At 70.4% G+C, this 17634-nt stretch overlaps 4 protein-coding genes across 11 annotated transcripts; 2 read left to right on the plus strand and 2 right to left on the minus strand.

The window, feature by feature from the left end:
- The first annotated feature begins 409 nt into the window (after positions 1 to 409).
- Positions 410 to 2435, plus strand: DNAJC5G (DnaJ heat shock protein family (Hsp40) member C5 gamma). The gene is made up of 4 exons (XM_080584268.1): positions 410 to 651; positions 780 to 993; positions 1076 to 1229; positions 1720 to 2435. Exons 1-4 carry the CDS (start codon positions 539 to 541, stop codon positions 1800 to 1802), a joined length of 564 nt encoding a protein of 187 aa, XP_080440394.1. The 5' UTR covers positions 410 to 538; the 3' UTR covers positions 1803 to 2435.
- An 863-nt stretch (positions 2436 to 3298) lies between these two features.
- Positions 3299 to 6605, plus strand: TRIM54 (tripartite motif containing 54). 8 transcript variants are annotated; one of them, XM_080584261.1, is made up of 10 exons: positions 3305 to 3578; positions 3766 to 3938; positions 4186 to 4357; positions 4436 to 4531; positions 4860 to 5093; positions 5364 to 5386; positions 5501 to 5625; positions 5899 to 6000; positions 6238 to 6299; positions 6461 to 6605. In XM_080584261.1, exons 1-10 carry the CDS (start codon positions 3411 to 3413, stop codon positions 6533 to 6535), a joined length of 1230 nt encoding a protein of 409 aa, XP_080440387.1. In that variant the 5' UTR covers positions 3305 to 3410; the 3' UTR covers positions 6536 to 6605. The 8 variants fall into 8 exon arrangements, with proteins under 8 accessions (XP_080440389.1, XP_080440388.1, XP_080440386.1 ...); XM_080584267.1 differs by having other exon boundaries at positions 3306 to 3578; positions 6238 to 6276; XM_080584260.1 differs by having other exon boundaries at positions 3302 to 3578; positions 4186 to 4531.
- A 2654-nt stretch (positions 6606 to 9259) lies between these two features.
- UCN (urocortin) lies at positions 9260 to 11155 on the minus strand. Its single transcript, XM_080588619.1, has 2 exons — positions 10722 to 11155; positions 9260 to 10450 (listed from the first exon to the last, which is right to left on the minus strand). The coding sequence occupies exon 2, from the start codon at positions 10430 to 10432 to the stop codon at positions 10112 to 10114; it is 321 nt and encodes a 106-aa protein (XP_080444745.1). The 5' UTR covers positions 10433 to 10450; positions 10722 to 11155; the 3' UTR covers positions 9260 to 10111.
- Positions 11156 to 12538: 1383 nt separating this feature from the next.
- Positions 12539 to 16391, minus strand: MPV17 (mitochondrial inner membrane protein MPV17). The gene is made up of 6 exons (XM_080584297.1): positions 16150 to 16391; positions 15965 to 16057; positions 15276 to 15371; positions 13555 to 13587; positions 13250 to 13302; positions 12539 to 13175 (listed from the first exon to the last, which is right to left on the minus strand). The coding sequence occupies exons 1-6, from the start codon at positions 16255 to 16257 to the stop codon at positions 13106 to 13108; spliced, it is 453 nt and encodes a 150-aa protein (XP_080440423.1). The 5' UTR covers positions 16258 to 16391; the 3' UTR covers positions 12539 to 13105.
- Positions 16392 to 17634: the final 1243 nt, after the last annotated feature.

Raw genomic sequence — 17634 nt, forward strand, 5'->3', positions numbered from 1 at the left:
CCCCCCCCGCCGCCGCTCCCTCTGTGCCTGCTGGCTGCCTCCGTTTTGTACCGAAATAAAGGAGCCGCGCGGCCGCCGCCGCCCGTGCCTCGCGCCGCGGGCAGGGGATCGGGACGGGACGGGACGGGACGGGACGGGGGGCACGGGGGGGGGGGGGGGCGGGGGGCGACGGAGGTGTCACCGGCTGCCTCCCGGGGCCGGGCTCCCGGGGCCGGGCTCCCGGGGCCGGGCTCCCGGGGCCGGGCTCCCGGGGCCGGGCTCCCGGGGCCGGGCTCCCGGGGCCGGGCTCCCGGGGCCGGGCTCCCGGGGCCGGGCTCCCGGGGCCGGGCTCCCGGGGCCGGGCTCCCGGGGCCGGGCTCCCGGGGCCGGGCTCCCGGGGCCGGGCTCCCGGGGCCGGGCCGCGCCTGCGCAGGGCGGCGGCGGGGCGGAAGCGGCCGTTGCGCGGCGCCGCTGACCCGGGCGGGCCGAGCCCCGCGGTCGGAGCCCCGCGGTGCGGTGCGGTGCGGTCGGTGCCCGCCGCCCCCGGCGCGGAGCCGCGATGGCGGAGCCGGGGCGGGCGCAGCGGAAGCTGTCGCGGGTCGGGGAGAGCCTGTACCGCGTGCTGGGCCTGGAGAAGGGCAGCTCCCCCGAGGAGATCAAGAAGGCCTACCGGTACGGCGGGCGGGCGGGCGGAGCGGCGGCGGGGCCGCTGCGGGCCGGGGGGAGGCCGGGGGGGCGAGGCCGGGGCCGGGGCCGGGGCCGGGGCCGGGGCCGCCCGTCCCAGCGCGGCCGCCCCGCAGGAGGCTGGCGCTGCGGTACCACCCCGACAAGAACCCCGACGACCCGGCGGCGGCCGAGCGCTTCAAGGAGATCAACAGCGCCCACGCCACGCTGAGCGACGAGGACAAGCGGCGGCTCTACGACCAGTACGGCTCCCTGGGGCTCTACGTGGCCGAGCAGTTCGGCGACGATGCCGTGCGGCACTACTTCCTCATGTCCAAGTGGTGGTTCCAGGTGAGCGCGGGGCCGCCCCGGGGCCTCCGCCGCCGCCCGGGCCCCCCCGGGCCTCACGGTGGCCCCGTGTCCCCCCGCGCAGGCCCTGGCCCTCTGCTGCGGCGCGCTCACCTGCTGCTGCTGCTGCTGCTGCTGCTTCTTCTGCTGCGGGACGTGCTGCCCGCCCAAGGAGGACGACTCCTACAAGTACGTCGACCCCAAGGACCTGGAGGCGCAGATGGGCGCGGAGGACGGCGGTGAGTCGGGTGGAGGAGGTCCTGTGGCACCGGGGGCACAGAGTGCTGCCTCCGGGCTGGACCGGGCTCAGCAGCTCCGGCGTTAACGGTTTGCGGGGCTTCCCGTGCGGACCTGGGCTGGTGACGGTGGGCAGGGGCACCGCACGGCTCGCGGGGCAGCTCCTTCCTTGATTTCCTCTGGGCAAGGGCTCCCTGAAGCCCCTGCTCGCTCTGCAGGGCCCTTGCCCAGCTGGGCAGGGAGCTGGGGGCAGCAGCTGTGCCCCAGGCTGGCCTTGTTCTCTGGGCACTGGTTGTGCCGCTGCCAGCGGGGGCTGCCCCTGGGTCACCCTGCGCGTTTCAGAGGGCACGGCTGGAGTGGTTGTGCACTGCCTGGGGCTTTGCGAGCTTTGGTCTGTGGGAGACTTCTTGAGAGCACTGGGATGTCCTGACTGCCTGTTCCCCAGCACCATGGGACAGGGCTGTGCCACTGATCTGCAGCTCCCATTTCCAGATCCACAGATCCCGGTTGTGGCGCAGCCCCCACCTGCCGGCGCACAGCCCCTGCCATCTGTCAGCACCAAGACCGAGGCATGAGGCTGGCCTCCATCCTGCCGGCTCCCCAAGGACTCCAGACAGGGATCCTACTTTGGGACTGTCACTTTCCAGGACCCCCGTCATGCCACCCAGGGCTGCTCTCCAGCCTCAAGGTGGCTAGAATCTCAGGTTAAATTGGCCAGCATCACTGCAGAGGTTCTTCTGCCCCTGCTCGAGCGCCAGGGCAATGCTCCTGTCTCCCAGCACTGGTGACGGAGGCAACCCAGAGCCCTCGCTGCTGCACCCCATCCGCAGTGCCTCATCTGCTGCGGTGTTCCCAGCAGCCTGCCCAAGAAGTCACGCGTGGAGACCTCTTTGGGCCAGGCTCAACCCTGCAAGAAGTAGCTGTGTCCGAGACCGTTAGCACTGTAACCTCTGGGGCTGGGCTCAGCCCACTACCTGCCCTCACAGGGACCCTCCTGATGGGTGCTGGGTGCCAAATGCTGCTCGTGGGGTTGGGGTGCTGCCTGCTGTACCCCCTTCCTCTCTGCCCTGCTATGGCTCCAGGGCGCTGGCTGCACCCCACTCCTGCTGCTAGCAGGCTCCCTGCAGGGCTGGGCCCCGTACAGGCACTTTCCTTGGGTTTTAATAGATTTTATGGACACTATTAAAGGACTTTAAAGGATGACAGAATGTGAGTGTGTTCGCGTGGTCTGTTCCATCGGGGCAGCCTGAGAGCTGGCAGGATGCACCTCTGCCTTGTGCCAGGGAGAGTGCTGGGTCCCGGGGGGGCAGGCAGGGAGGGGCGTGGGGTAGCACGTCCTGTCCCAAGCGCTGCTGGAGCGCTGCTCTCACCCGGGTGACTCAGTCTCTCCTGTCACCTGCCCGGGGCTGCCTGTGGCAGCCGGCTCCCGCAGAGCTGTGCTTTTCCTGCCCTGCGGCCCCGTGCCCCACGCGGGCAGGTGGCCGGGTGCCTGGCCACGCTCCTGCCCTGGCTCTGGGGAGCAGTGGCTCTGCTGAGGGGGGGAGAGGGACGGGGGGGCCCGGGGGGCCCCCAACCCTCCCTTCACAGCCTGCAGCCCCCACCCGCAGCCGTGCGGGCCCTGCCTCACCCCCTAAATATAGCCGAGTGGCCAGGCCGCTCCTGGCACCGGCCTTGCTGGGCGCGCTGCCACGTCGGTGCTCGGGTTTGCGGGGCCCGGGCGACCCCGGCTCAGCTCCGCTTGCCCCCCCCGGCCGGGGCCTGGCAGCGGGCGGCATCGTGCTCCCCGGCTCCGCAGCGCAGGCCCCAGCCCCCTTCCTGCGAGGGGTCCCGCGGGGCGGGGGGGCTCCGGGAGCGGCTTCCCCGCCGCCCCGGTCCCGGGGACACCGAGCTGCCGGGGGGGCGCAGCCCCGAGGCCCTGCCCGGACGGGGACGGGGGCGCCCCGGGCGCGCCCCCCGCGGCGGATCCCGGTGTCGGGGCGGGGGGCGCGGGGCCGACCGTGACTCAGTGTCACCCGACGCCGCCGACAGCTGCGGCGGCCCCGGCGGGGCGGGGGCGGCTAAAATTAGCGCCGAGCTCAGCGGAGCCGCGGCGGCGGCGGGGCCGGGCCGGGGCAGAGCGGGCAGCGGGGCCGAGGGGTGCGGAGCCGAGCCGAGCCGGGCCGGGCCGGGCCGGGACCGCGGCGATGAACTTCGCGGTGGGGCTGAAGCCGCTGCTGGCGGAGGCGCGGAGCATGGAGAGCCTGGAGAAGCAGCTCATCTGCCCCATCTGCCTGGAGATGTTCACCAAGCCCGTGGTCATCCTGCCCTGCCAGCACAACCTCTGCCGCAAGTGCGCCAACGACGTCTTCCAGGTGCTGCCGGGGCCGGAGCCGGGGCCGCGGGGCGCGGCGCGGCCGGGATCGGGCCGGGGGGCTCGGACGGGGCCGGGGGAGGTGGGGGCGGGGGGGCTGCCGGGGCCGGGGGGCGCCGTGCCCGGGCCGGGGCCTCCCCGCGGGGCTCCCGGCGTCCGGAGCGGGGCCGTGACCCCCCCGCCCGCAGGCCTCCAACCCGCTGTGGCAGTCGCGGGGCTCCAGCGCGGTGCCGTCGGGCGGCCGGTTCCGGTGCCCGTCGTGCCGCCACGAGGTGGTGCTGGACCGGCACGGGGTGTACGGGCTGCAGCGGAACCTGCTGGTGGAGAACATCATCGACATCTACAAGCAGGAGTCGGCCAGGTGCGGCGGGGGGCGGCCCCCGCGCGGGGAGAGGGGGGCGGCACCGGGAGGGCGGAGGGGTTGCGGGGGGAGCCCGCGCGGGACACTGCGGGGCCACGGGGGGAGCGAGCCTCGTGGGCGAAAGGCAGCCGGGGGGGCGGTTCTGCAGGCGGGCACAGGGCCGGGGGCAGAACGGGGCCGTGCGGGGCCGGGGGCAGCGGGGCAGAGGTGCCCGTGGGGGCCCGGTGGGCAGCGGCCCCTCCCGCAGGCCCCTGCACGCCAAGGCGGAGCAGCACCTGATGTGCGAGGAGCACGAGGACGAGCGGATCAACATCTACTGCCTGCGCTGCGAGGCGCCCACCTGCTCCCTCTGCAAGGTCTTCGGGGCGCACAAGGACTGCGAGGTTGCGCCGCTGCCTGCGGTCTACCAGCGCCAGAAGGTGGGTGGCCCTGGCGGGGGCCGACGAGGGGCCCAGGTGCTGCCTCCCGCTCTGGCCCTCATGCCGGTCTCACCCCAGAGCGAGCTCAGCGATGGCATTGCCATGCTGGTGGCGGGGAACGACCGCATCCAGGCCATCATCACCCAGATGGAGGAGATCTGCCGGACCATTGAGGTGGGGGCCGGGGCGGCACAGCCTGCGGGCTCTGCCCCTTGCATGTGCTCGCCCTACACACACAGCAACCCCATGCTCTGGGCTCTGCCCAGCTCTGTCCCTTACCCCCAGCCCCACCAGGATGCCCCAGGGCAGCAGCACGCCTGCGCTGGAGGCACGGTCTCGGGAGGGGAATTCCCTCATGAGCAGCAGCACCTGCAAGTCACCCTGGGACTCCCCAAGGCAGAGGGCCCAAGGAACCAGGGGATGTTCCCGGGTGCCCCACGCAGCCCTGGGGATGGGGACGAGGCAGGAGCAGGGCAGCCCCCTGAGCCTAGCAGTCCTGCAGGAGAACGGTCGGCGGCAGAAACAGCACCTGGGGCTGCGCTTCGACTCGCTGTACAGCATCCTGGAGGAGCGGAAGAAGGAGCTGCTGCAGAGCATCGCGCGGGAGCAGGAGGAGAAAGTGCAGCGTGTGCGGGGCCTCATCCGCCAGTACGGTGACCACCTGGAGGCTTCCTCCAAGCTGGTGGAGACAGCCATCCAGGCCATGGAGGAGCCCCAGATGGCCGTGTATCTGCAGGTCTGTGGGCAAAAGGGGCCCTTGGGGTGTTGGGCTGTGCCAGGGGAGCTAGGTCCAGGACTCACTAGGGGGTTGGGACTGCCCCTAGGCTGGGTGGTGGACCCGTGGGGCCAGGATCCTCTGCGGGGCTGGGGCTGCCTCTCACAGCTGTGCTGAGGGTGCTGCGGTCACATGAAAGAACCTGGGGGCTGGAGGGGGTGGCACCTGCTTGCTGGGGTCCCTGATGCCATTGCTCCAGCGACACTGATGGCCCCCTGCTTCCCTCCACAGCACTCCAAGGAGCTCCTGAAAAAGTGAGTGGGGCTGGGGGCACAGGGCTGGGGGCTGAGGGGATGGAGCAGTGGCCAGGCAGGTGGCTGTGGCTGCCGGAGCCTGGCAGCTCCCGAGGGCATCCGTCTGCCCTGCAGGATCACAGACATGTCCAAGGTGTCGATGAGCAGCCGCCCGGAGCCTGGCTACGAGAACATGGACCACTTCTCCATCAATGTGGACTATGTGGCAGAGATGCTGAGGACCATCGAGTTCCAGACAGGTGACAGCAGCGGGACAAGCACAGCCTGGGGGAGATGCGTGGGACTGTCCTGGGCAGAGCCCTGCTCCTTGGCACCTGGAGCCCTTTGTGGGGATGTCCCCTCCTGTACACGCATGGGGATGCCTCAGGCACTGCCCCACGCACCCCCCGATGCATGGGCTGCTGCATCATGCACAAGGGCCGGGCTGCCCCCGTTGCACCAGCGCGGTGTTCCTGTGCTGCTCACGCCACGGGGAGGGAGGGCCCCGGGCTGAGTGCGCCCCTGCCCCACAGAGCCACTGGGAGAGGATGAGGGGGACGGCCCCACGGAGGGCAGTGAGGCTGCGGCGGATGAGGACCGGCTGGACAGCCTGGAGGCACCCGAGGCTGCAGAGGGTGAGTTCTCTCTGCGCCGTGCCGTGCCAGGCTGTGCTGTGCCAGGCTGTGCTTGGCCCTGGGGCTGCGGGGCAGTGAGGCCCGAGGGGGCTGCCCTGACTGTGCATGGGTTCTGTGCCATGCTGAGGACACTGTGGTGTCCGTGTGGCTGAGATGTGGCCTGTGCATGGCTGAGCAGGTCCTGCAGGGTGGCAGGGTGTCCCTGCCTCCAGCTTGTCACCCACTTTCCCTCCACAGATGTGGGGCCGAGGCAGAAGCCAGCAAGCTCTCCCCATGGTGAGACCCTCCCCGGGACCAAGGCTAGTGTGGAGCAGGGGACAGGGACAGGCTGTGGGGTGCTGTGGGCAGAGGAGGCACCGCCTGAGCACAGATGGAAGAGGGACAGGGCTGGGGGGGGGGGGGGCAGGTTGGGTGGTCCACACCTTTCCAGGTACAGTGCTGAGGCTGTTCTCCTGCACAGGTCAGCACTGAGCTGGTGCCGTGGGGCAGCTTCAGCACCAAAGAGCTCATCCCTGCCCCTGGCGCCTCTTGGTGAGCCACAGCCCTACTGCTGCAAGTCCCCACTACTGGAGCTGCCCCATCAATCATTAAACTGTGTATGAGAACGCTGTCTTCAGTGCCGTGTGCGGGGCTGGGGTGGGCGCAGGGGCTGTCAGCCCCACATGGCTCTGTGCCAGCCCCACAGCGGCCTGGCCCCACCACCCCAAGCGGTGCACGGGCCTGAGCAGCTACAGGGGCACCCGAGACCCCCCTGTGAGGGGCTGTGCCCCCCGGGAGCCCCAGTGCAACACAACTATGGCAGCATGGGGCTGGGCTGCAGCCAGGAGTTTCGCCCCTGCCCAGCCCCACTGCATGCAGGGCTTGGCTCTGCCTGCAGCCCCCTGCCCAGGGGGTGAGGACCCACGGCTGCCCCCCCTGCTGAGCTGCCCATGCAGGCCCCCCCAGCCTGCTGGGGCGGACGCTGTCTCGCAGCACCGTCCCCTGGGTGCACCGAACAAACAGTGCTGGGATGAGCTGGCTGAACACACAGCCGGCCGGCAGCACTGCAATTAGCGCCAGGTCGGGGACTGAGTCCCCCCACCCGCCTGCCAGGGGCTGCCCGGGGGGGCTGTGACAGCACTGGGCTGCGTCACCCAGCCCCACGTCACGGCTGGTGCAACAGATGATGCACAGGGACAGGGGCTCCTCGTGGGGCTGATCTGGTCCCCTGGGGGTGGGATACCAGAGGGACGCCTCCGGCCGTCACCCACCCTGCACCTGCCCGGGGACAGCGCTGGATGCACCGCAGCAGGAGCGCGGCTGGCCGGCCGTGCAGGCTGGGACCCCCAGTGCCAGCAGACATGGGCACCCACGCACAGCCCCAGGGACCGCTGAGCTGGCTAGGGGCTGCAGTATGGCAGACGAGGAAGACTGAGGAAGCTAGGTTTGTGCAGCTAGGAGAAGAGGAGGTAACGTGGGGTCTGACTGCCATTCTCAACCAGCTACCAGGGGACTGGAGAAGGCAGAGCCTCAGGCCCCTGCCTGCCCGCGAGTGCCTCGCATGCACCAGGCCCAGGAGACGCAGCCCGGGTGCTGCAGTGGCGCGTCCCCTGCGTGTCCCAGTGGGGTGAGCGGCCGATGGGCTGCGGCAGGGAACGGCCCCAGAGGAGCCAGGGACGAGTGCTGGGGAGGTGCCTGGGGCTGTGCCAGCAGGTGAGGGTGGGACCCCCAGGACCACCGGGCAGAGGGGAGGGGGCATCGGGGCTCGTGCAGCTGTGGAGGGGTGGCCACTTCACTGCACAAACTGGGACACAGGAAATTCACTGAAACATATGAAAAAGCTTTTTTGGTGAGGATGGCAAAACAGGTTGTCTAGAACAAGCTGCCCAGAGGGGGTTTGACATCGGGCTCAGAGGGCTGTAGTTAATGGGGGGTACATCAGGCTTGCAGCCAGTCACCAGTGGGGGTCCCCATCTCAGGGACAGTTCTTTTAATGTTTTCATAAATGACTTGGATTCAGGACTCAAATGCATACTAAGTAAGTTTTCAGCTGACACTAAACTGGGAGGAGCTGTTGACTCGCTGAGGGCAGAGGGGCAGAGCGATGCAGCGAGAGCTTGACAAATGGGGGGGGCTGAGCAATCACCAACAACATGGAGCTTAACAAGAGCGAGAGCCGGATTCCGCACCTGGGAAGGGGCAACCATGGCTGCAAGCACAGCTGGGGGGATGAGAGGCTGCAGAGCAGCCCTGCAGAAAGGGACCTGGGGTTTCTGGAGGCCAGCGAGCTGACCAAGGGCCAGCAGTGTGCCCGGCACCCAGGAGGCTGAGCTGCACTGCGGGGTGCCTTGGGCATGGCCCGCTAGGAGGGACAGGAGCGTCCCGCTCCGTTCTGTGCTGGTGTGGCCTCACCTCAAGCGCTGAGTGCAGCTTGGGTGCCACAGTATAAAAAGGACATAAAACTATTAGAGTGGCCAAAGGAGGGCTCTGAAGGTGATGAAGGGTCTGGAGGGGAAGACGTGTGAGGAGCGGCTGAGGTCCCTCGGTTTGTTCAGCCCAAAGCAGAGCAGGCCGAGGGGAGGCCTCATGGCGGCCTGCAGCTCCCTCACGAGGGGAGCGGAGGGGCAGGCGCTGAGCTCTGCTCTCTGGGGACAGCGACAGGACCCGAGGGGACGGCATGGAGCTGGGACAGGGGAGGGTCAGGCTGGGTGTGAGGGAAAGGGTCTGCACCCAGAGGTGGTCGGGCACTGGGACAGGCTGCCCAGGGATGTGGTCATGGCACCGAGCTGCCAGAGTTCACAGAGCATTTGGACAACGCTCTCAGACATAGGGTCTGGTTTTGGGGTGGTCCTGGAGCCAGGAGTTGGACTCGATGATCTGTGTGGGTCCCTTCCAACTCAGGATATTCTGTGATCCTGTGCTCCTACCTCCACTGGGGAGATAATCAGTGAATCTGTGAAGGGATCACTGGAGATCATCTGGAGACAAGGCCAGCTGGAGCAGCCTGCCCAGGACTGCAGTCAGTCTGGCTTGGAATGTCTTCAGGGTCCGAGACACCACAACGTCTCTGGGAAACCTCATCCAGTACAGTTTTCTTTCTTTCTCTCTACCCCCCCCCCCCCCAGTACAGTTCTCTAGTTCTGGTTTTCCTATGGCCAGATGGAATTTCCTGTTTCAAAGCCCTGATGGACATGGCCCTGAGCAACTTGTTTTGGCTGACTCTGTTCTGGACAGGCATTTGGAGCAGATGATCTCCAGAGGCCCTTTCCCACCTCAGCCATCCAGAGATCACACTTGCAGTTGCTGGTCATGGGGACCAGCATCGCCCATGAGGATACCAAACCTTCTCCCAGTTGTCTCAGGAACATTTCGTCCATGTCCTCCTTATCACTGGGGCACCTGAAACACGCTCCACCAGGACACCTCCCTGTCCTCTGCTCCAGTCCCAGCCTGCCAGCTCCCACCAGCACTGTGTCTCCCCCCCGCACAGGGATGTTCCTGCGTGGGGAAGCCATGCTCCTCCTGACAGGCCCGTGTCCATCGGTCACGGCGCCCAGCCCTGGGAGCTGTCCCACTGCAGAGCTCTGACAGTGGCTCAGTGGTGTTGCTGCCCACAGAGCTGGAACCCCCACCCTGCACACATCGCCAGCCACCTGCATGTGGGCGCTGCACCCCCGTGCCCTGCTTGCTGGCCACGAGGCACCCCCTGCTCCCACGGCTCCCTCACGTCTCAGGGTCTGTGAGTGTCCCGTCCTGTCCCGTCCCGTCCCATCCCGTCCCGTCCCGTCCCCCGTGGGCATGGCACATCCCCCCCCCAGCGGGGCACCGTGATGCACAGCCCCTGTCTCAGGCCCTGTCTGCTTAGCGCCACCTGCCCCGAGCCCCCCCACCCCCCCGGTCCCGGTGAGCCCCGGGCAGAGCCCCCCCGTCCTGCACTCGCTCAGCCTCGGGTTTCCACCACGTTTTATTACAAAATCGGTGCCGGCCAAACAGCACATGCGGGCCTGTCCGGGGCCGTGCTGGGGCCGGCACCGCACCCACGCGCCCCGGAGCGGAGGCCGAGGCGGGCGCAGCGGGCCTGGTGCCGGTGCCGGTGGCAGTCCCGGTGGCAGTCCCGGTGCCGGCGCAGTGCTCAGCGGCCCACGGCGTCGAGGATGAGGCGGTTGCTGTCGGCCTGGGCGCGCTGGCTCTGGGCGCGGGCGAGCAGCAGGAGGTGCCGCAGGATGTGGAAGGTGAGGTCGATGGAGAGCGGCGGCGGCTCGTCCCGCCGCGCCCGCCACGGCTCCGGGGGCGGCAGCGCCAGCGGCGGCCACACCGGGCGGTCCCGCGCCTCGGCCCCGGCCCCGGCCCCCGCGGCGGCCCCCGGGACGGTGCCGTCGGGGCGCGCGGGGCGGGCGGCGGCGGGCGGCGGGCGGGCGAGCAGCAGCAGGAGGGTGAGCAGCGCCCGTCGCATCCTCGGCTCCGTCCGCACCTGCGGGGCCGGGGGGCTCAGCGCGGGCCGGGAGCCCCGGGGCGGCCGGGGCGGCTCCGGGAACCGGGGGACCCGAGGGGAGCCTCGCAACCGGCAGTGCGGGGACCGGCTCGCCGGGATCCGTCCCCTGCCCAGCTCCTGCACCGCCCCGCGCCCCGTCCCGCGCCCCGTGCGCCGCCCCGTGCATTGCCCCGCACCCCCGCCCCGTCCCGTCCCCGGTGCGCTGCTCCTGTGCCGCGCACCGTCCCCCGCCCCGTGCACCGTCCCGTACCCGGTGCGCTGTCCCCGGTCTCCTGCCGCTGCGCTGCCGGTGGAGCGCGATCGGTCCCGCGGGGGCTGAGCCGGCGGCGCGGCCGGGGTTTATATAGGTCCCGGAGCTGGGGCTGACGTCAGCACCGGGCACGCACAGACCGGAGGGGGGCGGGGGCGGGAGGGGCACCGGGCCGGTGGCGGGGAGCGGGGAGCCCGGGAGCGGGGCGCCGGCGGCGGTCAGGCCCAGCTCTCAGCGGTCCCTGGCCCGGGGTCCGTGACCCCGGAACCCTAACCTTAACCCTAACCCTAACCGGCACCCGTCGGGCGCGCCGCCTCCCGGCCCCCGGTACAGCTCCCGGTCCCCCGTCCGCCTCCCGCCGTTCCCCCAGCCCGGTGCCGCTGTCCGCGGTGCTGAAGGACGGCGGCGGCGGGGACAGCGCGGGCTGGGCCCGGGCACCGGGGCACCGGGGCGGGCGAGGAGCCCGGGGCCACAGCGGGCCGACCCGCGGGCGGTGTCCGGGACAGCAGCAGCTCCTCGGGGACACCGGGGGCGCCGGGGGGGTGCGGGGCTAGGGGGGCAAATCTACGCCACCGGCACCCGCCAGTGCCGGGCGGGCACGCGTGGCCGGGCTGTGGGCGGCGGCCGGTGGCACCGTGCCGCTGGCAGCGCTGGCGGGCGCTGGGGTCCCGGCACGCTGCACGCCGCGGGCCAAGCGCTGCAGACAGCCCGAAGCCGGAGGACGAGCCGGTGGCCAAGTAGCTGTGACTCATAGCGCCGAGGCACCGCGAGCCCACGGCGCGGCTGCTGCGTGCAGGATGTTCCAGCTCCGGGCACGGGTCGCGCTGCCAAGCGGTGAGGTGGCTGCCGGTGTGCCACGCCGCTGCCCGCAGGATCCTCGCAGCCGGGCCGGGGCCCAGCGCGTCCCACACGGTGCTGCTGTGCAGCCCTGTGCGTGGCGAGGCAGCATCAGCGATGGGCACCTGGTGAGACGGCCGGAACTTGGCGCTGCCTCCCTGTGGCTCGACCCTCAGCAGGGGCTGAGCTGGGTCCCCCATGTCCCCAGCAGCCCCAGAACCGTGGGGTGGCTGCTCCCAGGGACAGCCGCCCCCACTTGTGCCATGCTCATAGCTTGCTCCCTGCCAACACACCGGGTCCTTCCTGGGCCCCCAGATGCAGCTGTGCAAGGCTCAGTCTGCAAGCGGCAGCCTCGTCCAGCCGCTCTGGGCTGAGGCAGCGCCGCCGAGGGGCTGGGGCTGCAGCATGGGGCAAGGTTCCCTGCCATGTCCCCATCAGCTCTGCTCCCAGAGACCCCAGGTGGGATGTGCCCGGGGGAGGCCAGGCAGGTCAACTGCAAGCCAGACCGTGCTGGTCACTGCGTGACGTAGGATGGGCACAGGCATGTGTCCCCAGGAGGCAGCAGCGCAGGCAGGCTGCAGCGCCGTGGGGCTCCTCGCTGCCCAGACAAGCGGGCTCGTCTCAGACAAGCCAGGTGTGGATGCAGCCCCGTCACTGCCCCAGCTCCAGCTCTCCCCCAAACCCTTCCTGCACCCTCTCATTTGGCACGTGCCCTCCCCACACCTTCCAATGCATCGTGTATCTGCAAAACCCACGAGGATCGTGGATGGTTGCATGCACAAGGCTTGTGCCTCCACCGTGCAGCTCAGCCTGTCCTGCAGCGCAGCCCGACCGGTGGCACCTCACGGGGGGAGGGCGGCGTTGTCAGGGGCCCTGCAAGCACCGAACGACCTGATCTGAAACCACTTCTGCAAGGACAAAGCCTTACTTGGAGGGACAGAGGGATGAGGGGCCCACCACAAACCCAAACGTCACAAGGATCGGCTGGGAACAGCGCCGTTTATTGGGTGCTCCGGCTGTCAGGAGTAGAGCTACACAGAAATCCCGTTCCCACTGGAGGTGTAGCTGGAGAACAGCAGTGGCTGCCGGGGCCTGTGGCTGCTTGGACAGACGGGCTGGGGCCGGGCAGCACGGAGCAGAGCCATGCCCCAGCCGTGGTGCTGCACACCGGGGTCTGGACCAGGCCGCTGCTGCTCCCAGCCCTCATCCTTCCCCAGCAGCCCACTGGAAAAGGACAGAGCCGCCCCCAGGGAGAAACACCCCAGGTGCGGGGCAGGGCTGGGCAGAGCAGGGAGCACGGATGGGGGAATGCAGCAACGGGCAGAGCCCCGCACGGCCCCCTGGAGCAGCCCCCAGCCCCTGCCAAACCTGCTCCCCCCAGGAGCAGCAGCAACGGCCACAGCAGGCAGCAGGGGTCCCATAAAGAGAGCGGGGACAGTGCCCTGCACGCCCCAGCCCCATCCGTGGCCCCCACGTCAAAGCCTGGAGGTGATGTGCTCAGGAGGCAGACAGGGAGCGGGGGCAGCCCCGGGACACAGCCTCTCCCCTCACACCCGATTTGCTTTCCAGGAGAGGTAGCAGTTCCAGACAATGGCCACGCACTGGACAACCGCCAGCCTGTGGGCAGAAGGGATGGGATCAACAGCCACGGCCGCAGGGACCGGGAGGCGGGGCCGTGGCTGCGCTCCTACCTGTGGCTCAGAGGGACGAAGTAGAAGTTGGCAATCTGCACCGGTGGCCAGATCTGGGCAGAGGAGGAGGAGGAGCGGTGGTGAGCAGCCGTGGCCGGGCGCCACCAGCCCCACGCCCCCCTCCGCCAGCCTCTGCCCGTGCTCAGGGCATTCACCTGAGCCCACGGCAGCCCGCAGGCAGGGCACAGGGTGGCCACTGGGGACACGGAGGAGCCCAGCCCTGCTGCCCCGCTGGTGGGCAGAGCCAGCACGGCACCTGGGGCTGGGAGGCACGCTGGTGGCCTTCACCTCGCGCCAGCACTTACACAGTAGTTGGTGAGCAGGGCATCCACGTAGTCCTGGGAAAGACAGGGAGGCCATGAGCGGGCAGAGCAACCCCACGGCCACGGCAGCCCTGCCCGCAGGGCGCCATGCAGGGTTCCCTCATGCTCTGACCCCCCCACCTCCGTGCCTACTCGAGGGGGGCACCGGGCAGCTCCCCGCTTCCCCTGTACTGTACCAAGGGACGTGCCTGCATGGGGCCGAGTGGGGTGGCAGGAAGGGGGTGGCCACAACTGCTCTGTGCCCACCACGAGCCCATCCTGCAGCTGAGGACCATGGGGCCGTGGCCAGGCTGCCACACGCCACTCTGCCCAGGAGGAGACGCGGGGCAGGCGCGAGGCAGGACGAGCATGAGGAGGGCAGGAAGGGAGCCAGGACGGCTGCAGCAGGCCCGGGGCACGGCTCCCTCCTCCGCTTCACGCAGGCCTGCCATGAGCCCCAGTTGAGCCCTGCAGCCCATGAGCATCTTCCCAGGCACAGCGGGCAGGGACGGAGAGGGGCACGGAGCTGGGATGACCGGGCTGGGATGACCGGGCTGGCCACCCTGGGAGCGCAGTGCACTGCTGTCCCCGCGGACGTGCCGCAGCCCTGCCCCACGGCAGCAGCAGCGGTCCCCTTGCCCAGCCTGGCTATGACTCAGCCGGGAGCCCGGCCTCCTCCCGGCACTGGCCGGCAGCCCAGAACGGGGAGAGCGGGCGCAGGGGTGATGGATGCTCTGATGACGCTTCCTCTATGTGGGGAGGGATGGATGCGCCCCAAGCTGTGGGTGAAGGTGGCTGCTAGCCACCGCTGCCTGTCCCCTAGCCCATAGCTCCCCCCTAGGGCGGAGCACCAGCAGCGAGCCACAGCTTGCGGGAATTGCCCACCACGTGCACTGAGAGCCCCGCACGCTCAGGCCCCAGCCCCCTTACCAAGCAGAGGCGAGGCAGGTGCACGGCAAGAGCTGCCTGAGGCACGGCTGGGGGGGCAGAAGGGCCGGGGAGAGGTCTCTGCCCTGCACGCCAGGGGCCGGGCCGGCAGGGCAGGCGCAGCCACGCAGGTAACGTGCTCTGCGCGATGGCAGCCCCGGGCAGAGCCCCAGCCCAGCGCAGCGCCTGGCCCTGCCCAGAGCCCACAGGGTAGGGGCCCTCAGCCACCTGCGTGCCAGGGCACCGGCGCTGCGCCCCCGGCAGATGGGCGAGCACCCCCTCGTGCCGTGTCCCGCAGCGGGTGGTCACCGCGCGCTGGTGACTCACCCTCCGGACACGCTGACTCAGCTCGTGCGCTGGTTTCCAGCAATCGCTGCTAATGGGAGCCATCTCCGTAATGGCTCTGCAGACACAGCCAGGAGGGCCGGACGGCGTGCAGGGAGCGCGTGGCACCCCGCAGTGCATCCAGCCCCGGCGCCCACACCCGGGGGACCGGGGGCACCAAGCACCCCTCGCCTCTGGGGCCCCGGACACCGTGCTGAGCCTGGCAGGACCAGCCCCGTGCCCCATGGTGGCCAGGGCGGCCACCTCCCCACCCTGGCCACGGGGCACCCGCAGGAGCCAGCTCTGGGCTGTGCCCAGGGGAACAAGGGGCCGTGGCCCAGGCCATCAGGGCAGGGGCACAGCGGCACTGCTGGGGGCACGCGGCGCTGGGAGGGAGCAGTGCCAGGGCACCACCGCAGACAGAGCAGCCGAGAGGCGTCCCAGCCGCACGCCGCTCGGGAAGCAACACGTACCTGCTGGATCTTGGACCAGTTTTCCTCCACAGACAGACCGTTCACGGCCCCTGTGATGGCGAGGAAGCATCCGAGGAAGCACGGTGCAAACCCGCCCTGTAAGAGAGGAGACGGAGCCCAGTGCTGAGGACCCTGCAGGGACCAGCGCCCTGCCAGCAGCACTGGCACAGGGCAGCCCCTGCTGGGCACGGAGCTGCCTGCGCGCCTCTGCCCGGGGCACTGGGGAACAGCCCCAGCTCGCCCCGCTCCCGGGGGCTGCCCCCTGCACAGAGCCGTAAGGGAGGGGATGGGACACCACGCTTCTGGAGGCATCCAAGGCCAGGCTAAGGGTGGCCCCACCGCCAGCCTCAGCCCTCACCAGGGCTGGTGCCAGCCTCAGGGGAGAGGCAGGACCCGGCCCCTCCGGGCCCCTCGCCCAGAGTTGGGTGCAGCAGCGACGCTGGGGACAGCACGGCCCAGCCTCCTGTGCCTGCTTTAGAGCACAGACAAGGTAGCTCTGAACAGCCACGGGGGAAGGGGTAAAACAGTGATCCGAGAGACACCTGGGGCTGTGGGGCTGACCTGCCCCTGCCTAGGGTGCGCTGCACCAAGCTGTGGCTCCTGGAGCAGGGTGGGAACGCCCCGGACGTGTGGAGGCACCGTCCTGCTGCAGCCCTGCGGCGCGGGTCCCTCGCCCACGTGGCACTGACCTGGTCCAGGACCATCTTCTTCACGGCCACGGCTTTCGTGGCCCCCGGGACGAGCCGGTCCAGCACCTTGTACCATCCACCCACAACGGGGCCCTGCGAGAGGCGGGTGAGGGGCCGCGTCCCGCTGTCCGGGCTGTGGGACCCCAGGGCCCCGCGGGGCGGCCGGCCCGCAGCACGGCACTCACCACGAAGCAGCAGCCGATCGCCACCATCCTCAGGGTGCGTTTGCCGTGGTGCTCGCGCAGCCCCCGCCGCTCCACCAGCTGCTGCGCGATCACGTCGCCGGCTCCCATGAGGGCCCCTGCGACCAGCACGGCTCAGGGGCAGGGCAGGGCCCCGGGGCGCCCGGCTGGGTGCTGCCCCTGCCCCGCGAGGCCTCCGACTGTTCCCTCCCTCGGGAAGCTGCTCTCCGGTGGTGCTCTCCCTGCCCTCCCCACCGCCGCCCTGCCCGGTGCAAGGCCCGGGGCCGGGTCCTCGCTGCTCCCCGGCCGCTGGCACGGCCCCTCGCCTTGTTTCCATATCGGTGTGAGGACCGCTGCTGTGTCCCCGCGCGCTCTGCGGGGTGCAGCCCCGCTGGGCTTTTGGCAGCTCCCGCCCTATCCCACACCCTTGACCTCTTCGACGCAACTCCCTTGGCTCCGCGCTCCTTCCCCCAGCCTTTGTGGGCTCCCCACTTGCTCCTAATGCTCCTGGCGAGACAGTTCCCAGGCAGGTCTCCAGCCCCCTGCGTTTCTGCTCCCTTCTTGGAAACCCAGGGCACAGCGAGCTCACGGCCCCAGCCCCAGCAGCCCCAGCATCCTTCCCCCGCGCCCGACACCGCTGCCCTCAGACCAGCCCTACCTGGGACCGTTTGCACACGCAGCTCCTCACCCTGGCGGGCTGAGGGCGCCGGGGACAGCAGAGCCCCAGGAAGCATCCCCGGGAGTGCCGGGGCCCCACGGCCTCCCTGTGACAGCCCCAGCAGCCTTTCTTTCAGAGAGCAGGGCCCAGCCCAAGCACTGCAGGCGCTGCTGCACAGCAGCACCCCCAGCACCTCCCCGCAGCCGGCCCACGGGCACTGCTCCCCAGGCCCCCACGCACCCACCCCACGCAGAGGGGCCAGGCACCGAGGGCGCGCTGCCGCTGGGGCAGGGGCACATCCAGCCCTGCCTGCAGGCGGCCAGGCTGGGCCCCATCAGGGCCGGGCACCCTAACCCTAACCCCAAGGGAGCACCGGGGCCAGGCAGGGTGCTGCAGCCCGGGGCTGGACGTCCCCGCTGCGCCCCTCCAAACCTGAGACCAGCCCCGGGCTGACCCCGCAGCTCCCTCTGGGAGGCAGCCGCTGGCCTGCCCGGTGCTGGGGGCAGGCGGGAGGCGGCCGTGGCTGGCGGCCAGGCCGAGCGTGGGGCCTGGGGCCGCCTGGCTGCTGCCCCCGAGCGCCTTGGAGCACACCCAAGCCTAATGAGGCCACGCCGCTGGCGGCCCCGATGGGCCTCGCTGCTGGCAGCTGGAGGCTGCGTGGCCACGGCGGGGCGCGGGGCCGCTCTGCAGGCAGGGACAGGCAGGTCACCGCCGCGGGCACGTGCTGCTGCTGCCGTGCCCGGGCTCTGCTGGCATCCTGGCCCCCAGCCCGGGCTGCAGGAGGTGAAGCGCTGCCTGCCCCAGCTCCCGGTGCTGCTGGATGCCCCAGC

Source organism: Anser brachyrhynchus (assembly GCF_964034855.1).
Source record: "Anser brachyrhynchus genome assembly, chromosome: 3".
Classification (NCBI taxonomy): Eukaryota; Metazoa; Chordata; class Aves; order Anseriformes; family Anatidae; genus Anser; species Anser brachyrhynchus.

Excerpts from the sequence above, each read along its gene's own strand:
- DNAJC5G (XM_080584268.1), top strand. The coding sequence starts at position 539 with ATGGCGGAGCCGGGGCGGGCGCAGCGGAAGCTGTCGCGGGTCGGGGAG. Across the intron at positions 652-779 it reads GAGATCAAGAAGGCCTACCG|GAGGCTGGCGCTGCGGTACC; the intron begins GTACGGCGGGCG and ends GCCGCCCCGCAG. Across the intron at positions 994-1,075 it reads TGTCCAAGTGGTGGTTCCAG|GCCCTGGCCCTCTGCTGCGG; the intron begins GTGAGCGCGGGG and ends CCCCCCGCGCAG.
- TRIM54 (XM_080584260.1), top strand. The coding sequence starts at position 3,411 with ATGAACTTCGCGGTGGGGCTGAAGCCGCTGCTGGCGGAGGCGCGGAGC. Across the intron at positions 3,939-4,185 it reads TACAAGCAGGAGTCGGCCAG|GCCCCTGCACGCCAAGGCGG; the intron begins GTGCGGCGGGGG and ends CCCCTCCCGCAG. Across the intron at positions 5,094-5,363 it reads AGATGGCCGTGTATCTGCAG|CACTCCAAGGAGCTCCTGAA; the intron begins GTCTGTGGGCAA and ends TTCCCTCCACAG.
- UCN (XM_080588619.1), bottom strand. The coding sequence starts at position 10,432 with ATGCGACGGGCGCTGCTCACCCTCCTGCTGCTGCTCGCCCGCCCGCCG.
- MPV17 (XM_080584297.1), bottom strand. The coding sequence starts at position 16,257 with ATGGGAGCCGGCGACGTGATCGCGCAGCAGCTGGTGGAGCGGCGGGGG. Across the intron at positions 13,588-15,275 it reads ACTGGTCCAAGATCCAGCAG|GACTACGTGGATGCCCTGCT; the intron begins GTACGTGTTGCT and ends TGTCTTTCCCAG. Across the intron at positions 13,176-13,249 it reads TTCGTCCCTCTGAGCCACAG|GCTGGCGGTTGTCCAGTGCG; the intron begins GTAGGAGCGCAG and ends TTCTGCCCACAG.